At 43.4% G+C, this 21359-nt stretch overlaps 1 protein-coding gene across 8 annotated transcripts in view; it reads right to left on the reverse strand.

Annotated features, from left to right (window-relative positions):
- The window catches only part of auts2a (activator of transcription and developmental regulator AUTS2 a), a 478003-nt gene that overhangs the window by 28049 nt on the left and 428595 nt on the right, over window positions 1-21359 (reverse strand). For all 8 annotated transcript variants that reach the window (XM_067607423.1, XM_067607422.1, XM_067607427.1 and 5 more), the window contains one exon: window positions 6521-6569. In XM_067607423.1, the coding sequence (XP_067463524.1) occupies window positions 6521-6569 (49 nt within the window). The remainder of the gene's footprint in view (window positions 1-6520; window positions 6570-21359) is intronic.

The following is a 21359-nucleotide window of genomic DNA, read 5'->3' on the forward strand; positions in this document are numbered from 1 at the left end:
AAATCTGCTATGCTGCATTTCTGGGACAGAGCCCTCAAGTCATTCACCAGAACCAAAATCTGTTCGCTAGAATGACATCATGAGGCAGCAGCACTTAAAAATACTGAAATTTGGAGAGGCAGCGAGATGGAAATGGCTGGTGGGGGAAGACCTTGAGAAGGGAAAATAACTGTCACAGACACACATGGTAGATCATGATGGAAGGGTGAATCATTCCACACCAGTAGTCCTGCTGTTATGCATGCACACATGCATTCACACACTCATATGCACATGCACCTCTAAGCCACCATGAGGCCTCATTAAGGAGGCCTGCGCTCTCTCCCACTTTGGCAATGTCACCTCTGCCGCAGGGACCAAAGACTGACACAGGCATAATTGGCCTGAACACACCAACAGTGCACTGGGGATGCCTGGGTCTTGATAAGTGGTGTGTGTGTGTGTGTGTGTGTATGTGTGTGGTGCTTTGACCCTGTTAATGCTGCACAGTTGGCAGGAGAGTGGCTGATGTCACATTGGATCAGTGGATGCTAGTGATGGTGATGGTGGGAGAATGTCTCCTGGGATGGAGAGGCCGGTGCTTTCAACACCTTCACCCGCACATCCACTTCTACCAGTCTTTGTTCCACCAGTCACCAGGCATCTCCAACATATGTCAATGACACAGTGACAATAAAAAAAAATATGATTTGGAATGGAGGAGTTTGGGATGTGTATGTATCATGACTGTTCATCTACAGGAATTGCAGCTTTCACACTACCATTCATATAAAGATAAAATTGTATTTAAATAGGAGCTAAAAGGTGAAAAACAGTAACCATCACTCTTAAAACTGGGTTTTTCCTAATCAGCAAAGACAAAGAAATCTTGTTTAATGTCTCATCATGATCCTCAATTTGCCTTTATATAAAAAAAAGCAGATTTCACTTACATAAATCCTTCTACCTCATCTAGACCAACAACAAATATGCCAAAGAGCATTACCTCCGAGACCTGAGAGAAACAGACATGTACAGTCTACAGTTGCTCACCATTTAGTCCCGACTGGCTGTTAAACCGCCACATATCTCAGTGTGGCAGACGTAGGGGGGCCAGCAGGAAAACTAAGGTCTTTCACTTTGATCTCTGGAGTGCAGCCCATTTAAATGTTTGTGTTTGAGATGTAGACCTTTAATTTTGGCCTGATGGGTTCCAGGCTCTTTGGGTTTAGCGTGGCATGTCGGATATAGGATTGTGTACACAGTCTCCCGCCAGCTCTCCCGGTGCTGAAATAAGTGCATTAAGATGGATGGATTTACTTAGTCTCTAACCTCAGGACTTGGGGAACAAACTCTGAATGACCTCTTTGTGTTGCTGGAGGGAAGGGATGAAGACTGGCCCACACTGCTCTATGTGTGTGTTTCTTCAAGCACCAACAGACCCATTCACAGCATCTCTTCAAAACTGATCCTCAATCAACAAATTTCTACCAAGTGGGCCCCAACTACACCCGCAGTCTCACATACAGTATTTAACTGCCTGACTTGTGTGCCAAAAATTACATAATTACATCTGATCACATATGTTATGATTGCAACAGGTGACTCTGGTGTGATACGAGGAGGAAAAAAGACATGAATTATGGTAAAAAGTTTATCTTATATTAGTCCTCTAAATTGATTCATTACATTCAGCAAACTTAACATTTTCCACATTTTCTACAAAAGTTGTGTTCTCAGTCTTAAGAAAACATTCTGTGCACACTTTAAAAGTGCATATCCATAAGGCTGGAGAAAGACTCATTTAAAAGCAAAGTAGGAAGTCTGGAAGACTGAGATCAGGACCAATAAAATATGATCAATTCAAAAATGATAAGTGAGTGATTTTGAAATATGTACATCTGGAAATGTTGCCATATTTCTCTGCCTACGGACACACACAGCCTGTGTGAGCTGTAGACATGGGGGCTGAGGCATTGTTTGCAACAGCCAGGCAGTAAATCAGCCAGTGCTACCCTTGATTTGTTAACCTTTGTTTGGCTGTGTCAGCAGATGAGGCATGGCTGGAACGGCCCCTTTCATGGTCATGAAATACAGCCTTTCTCTCTGTAGTTGCAGCCATGGAGAAGGGGGTAGGGGGTGGGGGGGCTTCCCTCTGTGCAGCACAGGATATTGAGCTTCCTTTACCCCTTAGAGATACATTAAATGCTCCTAGCGGGGGACGGGGAACCAACAGAAGCAAAGACCACTGGGGAAACGGCTGGAATCTGTTTCAGTGTTGTATCATTCAGACTTAAATCCTTCAGATCCCTGTCTTTATTTCTCAAAACATACACGCTTATTAAATATCAAAAAAGGGCATTTTGATTTGAGTTGAGCTTATGTTTGAGCCACAACAACAACAATGCTTTATTCCAGCAGTTAAATCTGCAGGGAGGGGCAGTGACCCCTCAGTGACCTCCCAGCCCCTGCCAGGGAGAAAGAGACTGTCCTTGACTGCAACCGTTCCTCAGAGCGCACAAAAGGCCAATGGTAGTCAGGTCATCTTTCCACTGCGCATCAGGTCAAGTTCCACAGGCAGCCCTGATTTCTTGACACACAAACCCACACAGACGGCAGAGGTCAGCATGAGGGCAGTGCAGGGAGCCTGGGGCAGTAAACCAACACTGGTGCTGTGAAAGGCCAACCTTCTCTTTCCAGTCCACTGAATGAGTTAGGGAGCTGCCTGGGTGATTTGTGGCGTGATTGTTGCTCTCTATATCACTTGAGATTACAGCAGGTGGCGGCCCACAGCCTGGAAGTACACACAGCTCTATCACCAGTCCTCCCTCTCAGGAAACAGAGAGAAAATGAGGCGGAGAGAGAAAAAGAAGCCCTCAGCTCCCTCCCACACAGCAGTAATACGCTCACAGGCAATTTTGCTGCCAGCAGAGCTCTCTATGACAATCCAGGGAGCTCTTCAGCTCTGATATCTGCCACAAAAGTTCACCTCCACTTTTCTCTTTCCACTATTTTTTTAAACAATGCCATCAGCGCTGCAAATTACACCTTCCACATCGCACATTATTCTCTCCCCTGGTGACAGACGCACTCAAGCCCGACACACTTCACCAGCGGCGCTCTTCACGCTGGCGTCAGCCCTGGGTCTCGCTGTAGCACCGCTTCATTTTCACATTAACTCCAGTAAAGCATGGTGAACTCAGCGCTGTGCTGAGGGGGGGAAACTGAGAATCACTACACTGTGCACTTCAATTCACCCCCGCACTGAACTCGGTCTCACATCGTAGACACAGCTGCAGGAGATGTCTCACGAGGGACTTGCTCCTCCAATATATCAACCAGATTAATTTTTTAAGAAATAAATCTCTAGTGCTCTTTCACTGCACCCTTTAACTGGAAAAATTACATGATGAAGTCATTTCTAATTGTTACCATGTGAATTTGATAATGTGTATGTAGGTAAAATTAAAAATGCTTCAGGATTGTATTATCGTTGTATTTTTACTTATTCTTATTTTCCATTTTCTAATTTTTCAATTTTAATCCAAAACATCTATTTAGAATTCTATTCTAAATAGATTCCACCTACAGAAGCACACACCAGACTCAACAGTTCGCTGATGAGAAAAAATTTCAAGCCTTCTCTTATAAATGGCACAGCAGAGCTTTTTAAATGTCATATAGCATTATCTTAATCTGGCTGCTTGGGCTATGCCCAACAAACAATGCACAGTGAGCTTAGTCTGTGCTCTCCTATGACATTGCCGAGTCTCCAGGATGGCTTGTGGATTGACAATATCATAAAGAATTGGAATGTAACCAGGTGACAAGATATGACTGCCCTGGAACACGCTTTAATCATTTGATAGATCTGTCTGCAGGCTTTTGTGGTGACACGCTGTGCAGGTTTGACATCATCAGTATCTGTGCAACTCAGCACTTCAATCCACTCCCTGGACAGCAGTCACAGCCTTAATAAGGCTTGGTTACCGATTTCCACCCTCAGCACCTTGAAGGCAGCTTAGACTTTGGGAAAGTTGTTTATGTCACTAGTGGCCAATAGACTACGCCGGAGCTTTTGACTGGTGTTTACTCTCCTGCAGAGCAAATGAATCAGGTTAGCTAGCTGACACCTGCAGGCGCATTGACAGCCGTGGTAATTAGAGCTAACACTTAATGACTCTTAGTTAATGAAATCCATTCCTGGACAAACTGAACCCAGAGTAAGCAGGAAGGAAGGAGAAAAACAGAGAGGCAAGAAGGGAGTGATGGCGACTTTGAGCTCAATATTAGACAACTATGCACAGTTGACACCAATGGCCCCAAGGTGAAGCTGACATGGGGGGGGGGGGGCAGGTCTAAAAACACAAAAGCCGCATTCTCATCAGCTGGATTTTCTTTTTAAAATGCAGTATAGGTAGGCCTCAGGCGAGGGAGAAAAAAAAACACTATGGCTTTCAAGAGTGCATGAAAAATACACTGTAATTATTGAGTAGGTGAGAAGGCTGTGAGATTAAAAGATGAGGGACCAGCACTAAGTCTTCAAAGAAAGCCGAGGTTGCCCTGGGCTGATTTCCAGTCTTACTGCAGAGAAAAAAGCCAACAGTCAGTCATTACCAAAGCGGCACATCAGCAGCTGAATTACAATGGACTTCTCAGTTTTAAGGTATTTTCAGTGTGTTTTACCTTTGTTCCAAACAGTCACAATGTTATTATAATAACAGTTGTGTGTCTGAAATATGCTTTGGCTCATCTACAAAGAATCATATATATGTCCTGCCAAAGAAATGTCAGTCTATTTGATGTACTCCAGTCTGTTATTATATTAGTTATATATTATATTATATATAGTCATTAAAGCTTGATTTATCAAGGGCATCTTTTTCCAACATTTGGCATGTTTATGTCTCTACCTGACATTTTTCTGAACTGTAAGTAAAGCTGTATTTTTAGACAACTGTCTATAGATTTCAACACTGCAGCATCACAGTTATAGTTTCATTGCTTGTGAATAGTAGCCATAACTATTCTTTCATCACAACTAGCCGTTGTTTTGTTTGTGTGAGCTGTTTTTGCTGTCATGGCCTGTCATGGCTTTCTCAGCTATATGCTGTGCCCTAATGCAAAAGAAGCAATTTTATGTGTAGCAGCAAGAAAACGCACACACTATCAAACAAATGCACCTGCCTTTGGGCAAACATTGACACTCATCGTCCCACAAGAGAGCCTCTCTTGCTATTTTTTTGTTGGAGTTTTGTTGGAGTTGTTGCTTGTGCTGGGGTTTGGTTGCATTAGAGGCTGGTAATCCCCTCCGACAAAAACCCTCCCAACTCTTTTAATCTCAACACCACCCTCCATAAAAATACCAGAGGACCCTGCTCTCCCTGCACCTGGATTCTTTTACTCTCCTTTTGCAATAGGCATTAGCATATGGCAGGAGAGGAGGGGGGGGACGGCGATGGTAAAAGAGAAGAAAAGAGGAGATATTTAAATGGAAATAGGGGCCAAGAAAGTGGACTATCATGCAGCAGGGAGAAAGCGTATTTTGTGTACTGTTTCCCCGGTCAGGTCCTTTCATGGAGGGGGAGAGAGGGCGGCCCTCTGTTGATTTAGGCCGCACAAAGGGGGCCTTAATCCTTTCAAGGGAACCAAATCAGTCCACAGAGAAGCACGTTCAAAAGGAAACCTCCCTGTCAAGCATGGCCATTGAGTCCCCCCAATGGATGCCACAAATCAAGCCCTGAAGGGAATCAAAGGCCAGAATGTGGGAAATGTGTTTGGAGGTCTGCGCAGAGGAAAGTGCAGGAATCGGCCCAGTTTCTGCCACAGCCCTGAAGGGGTCATAACCCTCGTATCCAAGCCTCCCTCCTGCCCTGCCTGGTAACTCCCCCCCATTACAGAGGAATGTCCATTCACGCGGGGCACCTCCATTATCCCTGAGCCGGAGAAAATGGGTCTGCTTTTAACAGCAAATTAGTGACTTGATAATGAGGTCACATGTGGTGTTGGCACACTGAGGCCATAAACAGATGCCTTTCCTGCCCTCACTTCATTCCCTGCCGCATTAGTACATCCTCCTCCTCCTCCTCCTCTGGCTGCAGTACAACTCCTGCCACATTTTAGCACATTTGCAACAAAGGGTCACCAAAACAGTACAACGTTCAACACTTTTTCATGTCACATGACATGAAAAGACGAAAACCTACATGATGCATGACATAACGATTTCACATTTTAATGATTCCCTCTAATGAAATACTGACAGAGAGACATTTCATTTCATGCCTATGTGCGCAGAAAACGCTCAGTGATATTTCGTATCTGTGCACCTGAGTAACTTGGATCACTTCTCTGTTAATGTGATGCATTATCGCTGCTGCGTTATTTTAAATGACCACACAAAATGACAATCACTGCACAGGGACGATGCATACCAATTTCTAGATAGTAATGACATCAAGAGGATGGCAATACACTTGTGCCATTGTGATATTTACATCATATCAGCACGGTAGAAAAACAAGATAAAAAATGTCTGTACCTTTAATCGCAGCTGTGTTGAAAAATTTCTCTGAGCCGGCATCGGAGACCTAGAAAAGAGGAAAATTAAATGAGCAAAATATCACATAAAGTGCAAAACTTGAATGCAAAATCATTTTCCACCAAAACGTCCAAACCTGCTCCTAGACAACATTTCTGTGGTCAATTGAGAGCAAAGGTTACCATGGTCATGGTAAATAATTATTACACTTAAGTCATCTTAAAGAAAACCTTGTTCCTGAATTCATCCTGATAAGATTCATTAGATGTGGTTTTAATATATATTTGACAATTTGTTCTTGGTCCATGCTCTCACTTTTACTGACACAAACTTCAAGATCAAATTTCACAACATTTAAGTCAAGACACATCCAGTGTCCACACCCTGTCACGCTTAAATTATGTCCACAATTATTGAGTTAACCTCAGCATCATGATCAACACTTGATATGAGACTGAAACAAAACAAGTGGCTCTTCATATTCAGGCCACTTGATGGCACTGTTGCTCCGTAACAAAACAGCCTCATCCCTTCTCCCAGCCTCCCCGGCAGGATAAAATGTGCAGCGATGGATTTAAACATGAACTGGATAATAAAAGGCTTATATTGGTGAAAAAACTAAGTCACATATAAATTGTGTTTCAACTAAGATATTTAGGTGAAAAATTATTATATTACGAAGTGGATACAGTTTACAAGGACAGGAAAGAAACAGGACAACATCCGCTGAACTACACATGGGAAGAAGACTGACAGGTTTCTCTGAATAAAATAAATCTGATAACTGGCTCTGTGGACTCACTCGCCTCTGATTTATTCAATGATCCATTCTGAACAACAGCACATATGAGACTGGCTCTTTACACTTATATTTTCTTGTCTTACAATAACCTTAACGTCAGGAATACTCAATATCTGCGTCCAGTGACAGCTTAGTTGTATGCGCACTCATGTCTTTTATCCCGACACATCTGTTATTAATGCTGCAGGAGAAGCTTCTTATTGTAATAACAACATAACAATAAAAACAGGAAACAGTGCGAATGAATAAACTAAATAGTTGGTTTATTGTTAAGACATAAAAGCTTGCAATAAATCAGGTATTCATTCACTGACAGAATGTAAACAATGAACGCTGCACAATAAATGACAGCATAATAGGTGGCATGACAATGGTAACTACTATAAAAATTCCACTCAGACCATTCTGCACACGATCACACACAATGATAAATAAAAAAAACAAACTTAGATTATAATCGGCTCGGAGCCGGCGCGCATACCTTTGATGTGGCAAGGTTAGCAAGAAGGCAAATAAGTCAGGATATTACTTTCGCGGTCTGGTAAATATGGCCTCGTTTCACATTCTGCTTTTCAAATAATATAATCCACACAAGAGGCGGCGAAGTCTACTCCGTTTAAATTGGGGACAGCCATGCGGAGAGAAGAAGCCTTTCCAAGAAAAAAAAAAAAATCCAAAGCCTCTCACAAAGCTACTGCGCCGTTTGGACAAAGGGAACCATGTGTCTCGCCACTGAGAGCTTCAACAACACTGAGACGACGAGAGAGAGAAAAAAAATCCCTTGATACACCTTTCTTTCCTTGCTCGGGACACAATGTAATTTTTTTTCACGTATATTCTCCTGTCGGAAATATCCGTGAGAGGTAACAAACAGGATCCGGGAGGGTTTGTGTGTTGGTGCGCCGAGATGGGCTGCGTCCGACGGAGCAAACCAATCCAACAAAGCGCACGGCCAGTTTCCTCTGTGGAGAAGGGGAAGGAGGCAAATCACAAAAGCAGTGAGCAAAAATTCACACAAGGTATAAGCCCGCTTTCGCTGTGTTCAGCTGCAAAGCCTGTCTGCCGTGCTCTCTCTGACGGATCCCGATCGTGGGCACACAAGAGCCTCTCCCCATCCGCTCCCAAGCACCAGACAAACTCCCATTCATCCAGCGACGGACTGCCAGAGTGCTGCTGCTGCTGCCTTCACGGTCAGGTCCTCCCACTTCCTGATTTCCAGGCGGACTTGGATTCAACCTCAGTCGTGCTCCCTCAGAAGACAAACACACTCGTGTTTTTTGAGCTTCCGAAAAGCTTGGAGCTCGGTTGCAGAGGCGCACATCAGCGCTTTACCTTTTGCATAAATGGCGCGCAAAAGGAGAGACAGCAGCGCACCATAGCTAGATAAGGAGGCAGAGAGAGAGAGAACAAGAGGGAAGAGGAGAAAGGAGGGAGGGAGGGGAGAGCTGAGGCAGAAAGATATTCTTTCTTTCACTCTGTACTGAGTGAGATGATGTCAGCCGCTAATGAATTCCCCAGTAGGGTGCTGCTACCGTGAGGGGAAGAAAAACAAAACGCTCCTTTATGAGCAGCATGCATCTCCACGCAGCCCACAGGCGCTGTCTTCCAGTTGGATCAACTCCCACTCCACTGGCCTGAAGGGAGGTCAGCTGGTAATAGAAAAAGCACTTTGGGTCATTCAGCCTTCAATTTGAGCTTTGAGCTCTCTTGGCCTACACTGACAGACCTATAACCTCGCCAGCTTCCACCCCTGACACTGCAAACATAAATCATGACTACCAAGTTTATAATTATGTGATAACTTTACCAAGCCCTAGAGGGATCTTGCCTGAGCAGGCCACCACGTAGTTGTTTCCTAATGTTGATGCAACAGTGTGTGTGTGTTTCGGAGGGATCACACAGCTTTAAGGTGGGACACTATCCTGTTAATATTCACACTGCAGGCCTGAAAGTAATGTTTACCTGAAAGGTAACAACTCTCACTCTTCCTTGCCTCCATTACTGACATTGAGTGAATCCCAATCCAATGCTGGACATTCCTGGAAAATCCTCTTAATAGTGCAAACCCTTGCATCCTATAGCTTGTCTAATGAGAATTAACCCACTGGCTGGGAGGTCAATGGATGTACAATAGAGTCACATTGCAAAGTCTTTCCCTGCCAGCTCAGCCCGAGCAACCACAGAGCAGAAAACAGACTTAGCTCATAGCTGAGATGCTAATCCGTCCCTCGGTAACAGAGAGACCGAGGGTCCGTTGGCTGGGACCGGCCATACAAACATGAAGTCATGGGAAATGGGATAAACAGTTGCCTGAGATTCAGACCAGCAAAACAAATCCTCACACATCAGAGTTGTCACAACAGCCTGTTTCTCCAAACTGCAGTCTGCTGCTCACTCTGGTTAAACTGAAAAGTTACATTAAGTAGAAGGTTATTTATCCATATCAGCTTACAATGGACTTCACATGGCTGTTGGTGGACACACTGATGACATACAGAACAAAGAATGTGAAGTACCATTAAGGGGTGGGAGGTACTGGCCTCAGGTGGCCGGTTAAAGTCCAGCCACTTGGTTCAGCTACAGAGGATAAAGGCTCGGTCACAAAGAGCCTGGGAGAAAGAGCAGCCTGCATGACCATGTGTTCATCAAGTTAGAGGCTCCTGCTATGCATCCTTGTGTGTTTCACATATGTATGCATTATGCATTAAACAACTTACTAATGAAATAATTAGCCTTTGGCTTACTGTTGCTCATTGGCTGTGGGAAAAATTCTTTGATAACAGTAAAAATATTTAGCTGTACAGTGCCACAGATCATGCATGCATATAAAAGAAATGCAGTAAATCATGTCTAAAATTAGTTGCAAATGTATGAACTGTGGTTACATTTCATTAGATCATTAGATCACAGGGAATCTTATGTGTGAAGCAATGATTGTGATGAAACATCAAGAGCTTATTGTGGTTTGGCTTCAAACGCATGACATGACTGGCTTCAAGATATGTATTTACATGACTGCCACCAACGGAAAATGGCTACCAGTCCTTTTTCAGGGGCCTGTGCAGCAGCAGCAGCAGCAGCAGCAGCAGCAGCTATGAACGAGCCGCTGTTCTCCATTTTAAATGGTCATTATCAGATTTGAGAGCGACCACAAGTCTGTGATTACAGCCACACTGCCAAACAATCGGCGTCCGGATCTCTCAGTGCGCATTATTTTTAATTCAAATGAAACGCTGACAGAGATGAACACGCACATTATAACAGGAACCCTGCACAGTTTCACATGGAAAAACAGTCTGTGCAGGAGAACGAGACTGAGATCAAACACAATGTCTGGATGTATGCTATGTATCTCAGTAATTGCTGTCTGGGCACGTAAGTTCTGTCTATAGACCATCAGCTTCACACTGACATTTTGTCATCTTTTATTCCTTTTTTTGGACGCTGATTCTCCACTTCAAAGAAACCAGAGGCATGTTTGTCTCTTCCCCCCACAACCATGGTTTAATTTTACAGGAACTCTCTCCTAGATTACAATCACAGGGGACTGGCTCGGCTTTATGAGCCTTCCTGCCATTATGCCAAATCTACTCTCATTTAAAATATTACTGATAAGTGTAACATGAGTGCTGGCAATGTAATATGTTAAAAGCTCTTATTACATTTGCCTGTTGACTCTGAGCTCTGTCTTTGCTTTACGGGGGCTACATTTTTTTCTCATCTGTTTAAACCAGGATTGGATGCAGAGGCCAGGAAATGGAACAAGAATTTTCTTAATGACATTGAACAGAGTCATTATCAGCAGTGAATAGCGCTTATCTCAGGTGGGTGTATGCTTCAGAAACAGTTTCACCTCACAGAGACATCAGAATGGGACAGAGTAACTCTTGAGCTAGACAAAGGATGAAAGGATAAATATACAGATGGGTGACATATAAAAGGAAAAATCAACATAGTGTCTTAGTAAGGTGATGGGCCAACACGTGCTGCCAGAACAGCTTCAGTGCACCTTGGCATTGATCCTACAAGTCTCTGAACTCTTCTGGAGGGATGAACACCATTCTTCAAAAAGATATTCCCTCATTTGGTGTTTTGATGATGGTGGTGGAGAGCGCTGTCTAACATATCAGTCCAAAATCTCCCATAGGTGTTCAATTGTCATCCAGTAACCCTTCCCTCTAAGGGGACAAGTGGACCCAAACCATGCCAGCAAAATGCCCCCAAAGCATAACAGAGCCACTGGATCCCCTCACTGTAGGGGTCGAGCATTCAGACCTGTACCGTTTTTTTTTGTTTTTTTTGTCACCCGTCTGTAAGTTACCAAGACAAAATGTCGTCAGCCAGGCTATGTGAGGCTGTACTTGAGCATAGCGGTGCTTTGAACTAAATGCTAACAACAGCATGCTAACAGGCTCACTATAACAATGTTAACATGCTGATGTTAAGCTGGTACTAAGTCTTAGTTTAGTGTGTTACAAACCAAAGTATTGGACAAATAGAAAATGTTGACCTGATGGTGGTACTAGATGGAAAGTTACTCAATTGATCTTGTGGGGAGCTTGAATGTTTGTATCAAATTTCTTGGCAATCCATTAAATAGTTGTTGAGACATTTCACTGAAACCCATAAATGTTAACCTCATGGTGACACCACAGTCATTAAGATACATCGCCTGGGAACCATGAATATCTGTACAAAAATTTCTGCCAATCCATCTAGCACATGTAGAGATATTTCACAGGATAATATTGACCTGCTGGTGGCAATAAAGGGAAACTTGGGGGATAACCAAAATCTGCAAGATTCATCCTCTGGGGACCCTAACCCTAACCCAAAATTTCAAAATAGTTGTTGAGATATTTCAGTCTGGACCAAAGCGGTGGACCGACCAACACACTGACAGAACATTTCCACACTGCTTCCGTGGCTAAAAGTAAGAGGTAAGTTATATATTTGGCTTGGTAAAAATATTACACATGTTAAAATGTCTTAATTCTCATGCTATATTATATTTTCACATGGTTATCCATCCTGAGACTCAAAATACACTTAAAACAAACAGGTGAAAGTAAAACACCAAACACATCATTCCAATTAACACCTTAAAGACTTGGTTATAAATGATTATCACTTGACAATTTCATCAATATTTAAATTTTCATAAATCATAACAAGTGTCAGGCAAACAGTTAAAGATGTTTCATTATGTTTCAGTGGCAACATGTACAGTATGTTTACACACAGTAATCTGACTATTGGAATTAACAAAATAATGCTTGTACTGTACACAGCTCAAAGTAAATAAAACCTATTTAACATGGATTTTTTTTAAAATCCTAGTCTTCTTAGAAGAGGGGGCGAGATTATCTCACATCCTCCTTGTTGCTTAAGATCTGAAATGTCCAAATGTTGCCATGCATATCTAAAAACTATGAAATATTTCTAATTGCACACATAAACCCACACACTTGCGACTGCCAACATCTCCTCTCCCAGCTATTTGAGGGCGGAGTGACGTTGTTTTCTTAAATTAATTTTATTATTATTTTTATTATTTTTACAGTCATTACATCCGACCTTATCTCCCAGAGCCTGCACTGGGTTGTCAATGACAACTGGCTCTAATCTCTTCCCCCTCCCGACAAGCAGCACTGACAGGCCCTTTCTTCCCAATTCCTCAGACACATAGCCAGACATAAATTAATCTGTCACTCACTGCTATTATTAATGTGGGGATGACACACGGCTGTACATGCAAACACACACACACACACACACACACACACACACACAGACAAAGACAAATGCACCCAGCATTAAAAACCGCTAGACAAACTGGGACACTATAGCATGCCAAAAGTGCAAAAAGCCTTTGGAAAAGCTGACAGTCTTGTCTGTTAAACTGCATCAATCAAATATCCTGACAGAGAGAATGAGAGATTTAAGGACTTGAGAATTTCCATCTGCATTGCCACAAAGGCGCACTTTTCAATATTCAACCTGTAAATAACAATGCCAAAAATGAATCTCTGCTTTGCATGACTTCCCCCACTTATTTCAACCAGTGCTTATCACGCAGGACGTGATTGGCATTCTGGGAATAGTTAGGAAGATTGACGGACGCAAGGGATGAAAGTGTCTATCTGATCTAATGACGATACCTCTAAAAGCAAATCCTTTGCGTTATAATAAAGCTTCCTGAGCCATGAGATATGAAACTTACATCATATGTCAGCCAGGGAAGCAGCAGAAAAGTATTTCTTCCGGTTGTTAAAAGCCTGTAGAGACTATGTTATCTGCTTATCTGTATCTACTTATCTCCCCGTGGTCTCTGAAAGCAGGCCGGGGCCGTAGGAGTTCAAGATAAATGGCCTGATCAATGGCAGACATTATCTGGATCTGGTAGGCAATAATCAGATCCAGTTGACATTGCGGGTGCAGAAAGAACTGGCCTGTCAGCGGGAACAAACCTACTTCACTGGCCATCAGTCTGATGTTGCTGCTGTGGGACTCGCTTTGGAAAACAATGCAGACAAGAAAATTGGTTTAACCTTCCCTGCCTCAAATGCTTTGGTTACATCTGTAATGCAACCCCCCCCCCCCCCACCACCACACACACACACACACACACACACACACACACACCCTCACCACTACTCTGCCTAGTCACAAGAGAAATGGGAGACCCTTTTGCCTAAATTACAGACATTGCCGTGGAATGTGGGCTGTGGGCTGTGATGCCATGGATAATTTCAGACCAGTCAATCACTCCCTCCCCTTCCAACAGAAAGCAGCATATGTGCTGCCCGCCTCAAAACACATACACACACACACACACATTCATACCATCGTGCATATTAGGAATGATTTACCTTTAACATTTTCATTTAATGTCAGTATAATTACTAATTCCCAAATCCAAGCCAAATTATTTTAAATGGCACATCTGTGTCCTTATTCACGGCGCTGTCACTCAGTGTTTACATAGAGGTTTAACGGACCAAGAAAATGAATTGTCTCAGCTTTTGAAACAAAGACTAGGCATGTGACAGGGGAGTCTGAATGTTAATGTGCTGTATTTTAAGAGATTATTTGTTTGTGATGTTTACTTTCATCTCTACATCACGTCATTGTCCTTGAACGTATTTCTGCAGTACCACTCTCTACTCGTTGCACCGGCTGACTTGAAACAACATTGTAAACAAGATTCAGTGCGGCTTGTCATACAAATTCATTGATAAGCTTCTTCAGTATAACCTCATGAAGCTTGTAGTGTCATTTGATCTCAATGACAAAAAAGGAGGATTATAAACCTCTTTAAATTTGACCTCAATTTTCACTGTGAAGCTCTACTGTGGAGCCATATCCCAGACAGAAACATTCCTAACAGATAACCCACTGCATGACGAACCCCCAGCTTTAATTTTTCTCCCTAATCTGCATGTCTTTATATTTGCGGGGACCCAGCAGACATCTACAACCAAAGAACCGTGGCGCTGGAACCCCCCATGAGGCCTCGACTTAATACTAACCAAGAGCAACTGCGCTGGCAGGGATAATATTTTCCCTTTTTGTTTCTTTCTTCACAGCGGCGCGATGGGAGCGAGGAGACAAGGGGAGGCAGGGAGATAAAGGAGGAGGAACTAGAGAGGAAGAGTGAAGACGAAAACAAAACAGGAGAAGACGGGGAGAGACAGACAAGACGGAGAGGGAGCCAAACAGGGAGGTAGTGGGGAAGAAAAGGAGGGGAGAGAAACAGCCTGCTGTGTCTTTTAAAAAGGAATGACTACAGGAAAGCACCGAGGAAATCACCACTAAGGCGTTGTATTAAAACCTGTCTGACCCTCTGTAGACCCCCTGAGTGATTCACCCGGCTGGAGGAGTATGGTTGGAGGGATTAGGCCTCTGAAACGCTCCGTGAAGACCATTCTGTCAGGCACCATGGGAGACAGCCCCAGTCATTCCCCTGCACCCCCCACACTCACTCAAACAAACCTCTCCAAGGCTCTCTCTATGCTCAACAGCTCCGGAGTGGGGGCCTGATGATAGGCTCTCAAGGGGGACACAAGATGGGCCACGGACATCAAAAGCCAGCAGGGTGACAGACAGCAGGGAGGTCTCTGCTCGCCCTCCCCCAACCTTCCCTCTTTTCTCTTTCTGTTGCTGTCCTCCTCTCTCCCTCCATCCTCATCCCAGGCCCTCCTCGCTGGCCATTGAGGGGTTTCTAATTGCATTTTGCAGGGCCTGAGCTAAATAAGGTCGTTGTTCTGCCTACAGTAGCCGCCCTGCTGGGGGGGGGCTGAACGATGGGAGAAAGACAAATGGAAAGTTTAGGCCCCTTTGAGATAAAAAAAAATCCCCCCAAAATACAAGGGGAACACGAGATGCTCGGCATGTCACAAGACAGGGACATGCTGCGACCCCTCTCAGTGAAAATGTAGCCGGGAATGCTGATTGTTATTTCAGACTCTTTATGACTCAGTGGTTGACAGGTGATCCGTGCTGCGTCCCCTCAAGAGTTCCTCAAAAGAAGTGCTTTTTTCCCCCCCGAAACAGTTTGCAAAAACTTGAATGCCAGGAGACGTTTCCTTTCATTAAAATCCTTCCTAAAAATGCATCTGATGTGAAGGGGGTTGATGGTGTGTTTGGAGAGAGTTGTGTGTATAAGCATGTGTGCTGCGGTGGATCTGAGCCTCTATCATGTGACAGAGTATTTTAACATATCACAGTCCACTGGGACAGCGCTTGGATATCCTCACTGACCTCGCCGCCCCCCCCTCTCTGCTGTTCATCTCCCTCTGTGTGTAACACTAGAACATGGGAGACCGGTGGAACAAGAGGAAGACTGCGTGTGTGTCCATGTGAGTGTTTATTTGGAGACAGGAGCAATTTCATCTCTGAATCCCCTCCTGTCCCTTGGTGGCGTCCCTACAGCAGGGAAGTGAGCCGGTGGTTTGTGACCTACATGTGGAGCTGGTTGCGGGCCAAAGACTGGGGCCGTGACTGGGCTGCAGGGTATGGGCAGAAATATGTGTTTCTAGAGACTGAATTTGAATCATTTATAATTAGAATTTGAATTGCTCATCTTGACTAATTGCATTATAAAAATGAAGTTGTATCACATAATTTGAATTTGTACCATTTAACTACAATAATTGCATTGAAAAACTGAATCTGAATAGTATAATTTGAAATTGAATTTATTAGTTTGGAACTGAATTCTAATTTGAAACTGAATGTAATATTATGAAATTGAATTCAGTTGCTTTGAAACTGTATTTGATCCTCACTGAATATTCAACTCTCTATATACTTCCACACTTAGTTCTCGTAATTCAAATTCAGTTTACTGGGACACACACACACACACACACACACACACACACACACACACACACACACACACACACACACACACACACGCAGTCAAGTGTAGATTCACAGAACACTTACTGTAACCAATATTTTCTCTCAACGGTATCAGTGACCGATGGGAGCTAGAAGCCTAAAGTGTTTTCTCTATTCTTTGTAAAAACTGTAGTTTTGTCTTGCCGTTTCAGAGAAAAATTACTTTATTTGAATTTTGTGCCTGATCCATTGCCATGGTAACATTTTGGCCTGAGAGGGCTTCTGTTATACTATCGTATCGTAAATGTATCAAGTTCATTTTTGAAATTGCGTGAAAATTCCCTTCAGTTCTCCAGACATCACACTCCGAGCTGAACACCATCAGTCATCCGCATGTTGAAACATGACCAAAGGCTCCATTCACAGATTCATATAAGTCAGTGACTGAATTTTTCAGTTTCCCTGTGCAATTATTCAAGTTAAACAATACAAATTCAAATTGTGATTCAAATTCAGTTTTTAATGCAATTATTCAATTAGATCAATTCAAATTCAGATATAAATGATTCAAATTCAGTTTCTAGTGACACATATTTCTGTCCAAAGCAGGGGGTCTGTCTGTTGACAAGAGCGGGAGGCCTCTTCCGCTTTGAAGCCCTGTATATTTAAATATTTCATGACCCCCTCATCTCCAGCCCCTTTTATCAGATTTGCGCTCTGGCTCGTGGCTGCCTTTCATTAATAGCACAGCGAGAGGAGTTAGTGTCGATCTAATGCCCCCATCAGCGAGGCAGATCTGAGAGAGCCTCTCCCTGTACCCGGGCCCTTTTGGCACTCAGCATATCTGGAAGACGATCTCGTTAAACGCTAGTAACAATTACAACAATTACAGATAAGCCTAAGTGTGTCAAAGCCACAACATGATGTTTACAATGATTAGCATGCAGTGTTATCAGCAGGGATGGTAATCAACGCTTGTGCCTGGTGCTTCACAAGATCACAGGGCTCTTTATCTGTCACTATCGATAAAAGGCCAGCTGAAGACAGACCTGAGCGTAACTGTCATGTTTGGCACTAGCTCATGCTGCTTGTACCTTGCTTCAGTTGAAGTAAACCAAGTTTGACAGGAGGCTTATCAAATAAAAGGACATCAAAACTTGCCACACCCTTATTTCTCTTCATTATCTTCAAAGGCATCGCAAAGAAAGACTTTTAGTATCTCACTGAAGCACTCATGACTCTGCTCTTGCAGTAAACAATCTTGGTTATCACATCAGCACATGTGAATGATGTGTGTTTCCAGCTCTGAGGTGGAGCGCAGCGTGGGCCAGTAGATTTCCACGAGGGCGCATGCTGGCATGGCGCAGGGCACTGGTCTGGAAATGTGTCTCCGAGGCTGGTGACCATGACATAAGGCCTTGCTTGTCTGCTTGTAATAGAGATGCCTTTGAGAGCGGCCTGTATCTGCCCGCGGGACACATTCCACGCTTTCCTCCACAAACTCTGCGCCGCCGTCAGGCTCTGGATACTAAATGTGCACATTGTGAGGCTGCCCCGCTGGCTGTCTGACAGCAGCACATTCACCATGGGGTTATTTGAGTGGACCCAGTCTCCCAGGGCACAGATAGAGTGTGTTCTCTCTCTGAGAGTGTGTGTAACTTTGTAAACGGGTGTGTTGTTTGTGTTTATGTAATTGTGTTAAACCATCCACCTTTGAGTTTGCTTTTGCTATTAAAGCGATACCAGGAGAGGCATAAAGTATGTGCCAGAGTGTGTGTGACGAAAGAGTGACGTGGACTTAGATCTGCAGCTTTCTTTCAGCATGTGTGTGTTTGTGTGTGTGTGTGTTTGTAGCCTGGTGTCAGAAGGGGCCGCAGGGGACCATCAGTGCCAAGGGCCACCCAGGAAACAGCCAGCACTAAGCCCAATCATCAGTGCCTGTCTCAGCTGGGCTTACCATGTACTGTGTTTACCAACATCAAGCTTCAACAAGATGATCTGGGGCAGCTTGCTGTCCGTCTCTCTCTCTCTCTCTCTCTCTCGCTGACACACACACACACACACACACACACACACACACACACACACACACAGAAAAACACACACACACAGAGCCTGTAAGAGGATTTGCACTGGCAACAGGGACAGGCTGTATCACTTATCCAGAGAGAAAGCTGCAGCACCACACACAGCTTGACCCCACCTCACATGCCTGGATGCACAGGTAAACATGAGCACACACACACACACACACACACATACACACACACACACTCCAACACACACACAATTCCTGAAGGAAACTGCAGCTTGGCCTGGGCTTTTCTAAGTCCACTGACACAGGGGTAAACAGTTTGTTGTATAATAAAGTTTTTAATCCAGTTTGATGAAAGGCTGAATGAACAATACTGTGGTCCACAATAATCACACAGTTTAGCCAAACACGCTCTAGGCTCTGGGCTAATGGGTTTAACACAGAATTTACACACTAAACTCAACAGTAAAACAAGGGACCTTTATTCCCACTGTAATTACTCTGCTCAGATTGCATGTAAAATAATGAAGGATGTTATGTATGCACACAAACTTAACATTTTGCACCAATGAAAGACTTTATTGCACCATATCAAGCTGCTAACCCAGTGTCTGGTATTCTAAATTCATGACTGTCTGGATGGCATATGAGGCCAAGATATGAAATGTGTTTTCATTAAATTCGTTACAATGTGGTTTTATTGTGTCTTCACTTTAAAGTGTGTTTTGCAAGATGAAACACTATGGTTCTGAATGGAGCTGTTAGTGGAAGCGGCACTGGCTGTGTTTTCCTCTTCTGTCTACTGATTAGTCTGCTCTGATGGCCACATTGTTATGTGATAACAGAGGGCAGTTGGTTGGCTGGCCCCCAGGAAGTCATTCGGAGTGAGTTCACTGACTCTCTGACCAGGGATATTAGAGGAGCGTCTTTTAGTCATGCTCGATGGAGTCCAGGCTCTGACTCCACTAAAGCCTCTGGTCTGCAGGGGAATCTAACAGGGCCAGAGAAGCCTGCAAACACCTGTCATCCACTATCGCTCCAGGCACAATAACACCTGACACTGCTCATGAGTTCACACATGAAGGGGCATGCATACATATATACCCAACCAGCATGTTTTTTTTTGTAGAGCCATATGCTAATGATATGCATATATGTAGCACTGAAAATATACACGATATACACGGGTGAAAACAGACACGCAATTAATCACACCATTGCGCTATTGCACGCACACACACACATACAATGTCATTGCCTGCAGGAGGTGTCCTCCTGAGACCCCTGAGGTGACAGATGTGTCAAAACAACATATTGGTTTCGCTCCTGTTTGCTGTGGTGTTGCTTTGTTCCTTTACCCTAAGAAAAAAAAAAAAAAACAACATTGGATCTGATTTGCTCTGCATATTGCTGATGCATTTTTCACGAGTTACTCCGAAAACACCATGTTCCTTGACATTAAAAAGCAATTTAGCACTCCCAGGATTAAAAGCGCATGTTAAATTGAAGGCTACACTTGGTGTGGGCATGAAAAATTGAGTGGCTCCTTATATTAACCAGGTTGAGCGCTGCACACAGCATTTAGATAGACGAAATGGAATCTTTTAGCATTACTAATTCATCCACGGGAAAGCTGTGGTTGAGACATTGTGCACGACTCCGCCGCTACACTGCTGAATACAAACATTAGCCGGCTTGCAGCTGGAGCTGTGCTGTCTTGTGAAATGTGTGAATACGAGGTGGATGTCTATCAGCAGGGATTGTTAAATGTAACCTACTTTCATCGCTTCTCTTTCATTTAAGTTAAGCTCTGCTACTTCTGTTCCCTTAGACGAGCTGTGAACTGTCCTTCAACCCTTATTCTACAAATTCACTCATTGCACTGTCCATACTTTTATGCTTAGCTGACAGACAGTAGGAAACTACTCATATTCCAACATGAACATCAGTGATCTCTTTCCAAACTGATTTGAACCACAGAAGTGTGAAGCCTTTTGTGAGACCTGGTTAAAGATGAATGAGAGAGCTGTTGGCCTGTGGGGAAAGGCAGACTAGACACTTCTGTTTAAGTTGGCTCTGATTCCAAAACGTCCTCTAATGTTTCCTCTCACTACACTGAGAAAGCAATGGAAGAGAGCAGACAAAAAGAGCAGGATGAACACTTGTTTAGTGGACCATGGCCCCACTTAAACATAATGATGGATGCTAATGATGCCCATAATTACAGTTTCTAAAATGGTGATAATTACAATTCTTTTATAGCTCTTTATCCGCGGCCAATCTTGATAATGATTGTTGGAGTGATGAACAGTGATTGTCAGTGTTTGACCTTTGAAAGCACCACCATAACAAATAAAGCACTCCACAATGAGACAAGCGTCTTACTTTAGATTACTTGTATCCATTATTCTAAATGGTGAGAGAAGTTATTTACTGATGTTTGTCCATAATCTCATTATATAATGCAACATGAATTACAGAACATCTACGTCCGAAATACTGAAGTATTGCACAACTACAACCCTTAACCCTTTGAACCCTAAGGTGTTTATGCTCATTTTTTATTTATTTATAGGCTTGTGGCATTGTCACTATATGTATCACTCAGGCATCCCATATATTGTTTTTTTTTCCAGGACAAGTTAGGCTATTAC

Source organism: Thunnus thynnus, chromosome 13 (assembly GCF_963924715.1).
Source record: "Thunnus thynnus chromosome 13, fThuThy2.1, whole genome shotgun sequence".
In the NCBI taxonomy this organism is placed as follows: Eukaryota; Metazoa; Chordata; class Actinopteri; order Scombriformes; family Scombridae; genus Thunnus; species Thunnus thynnus.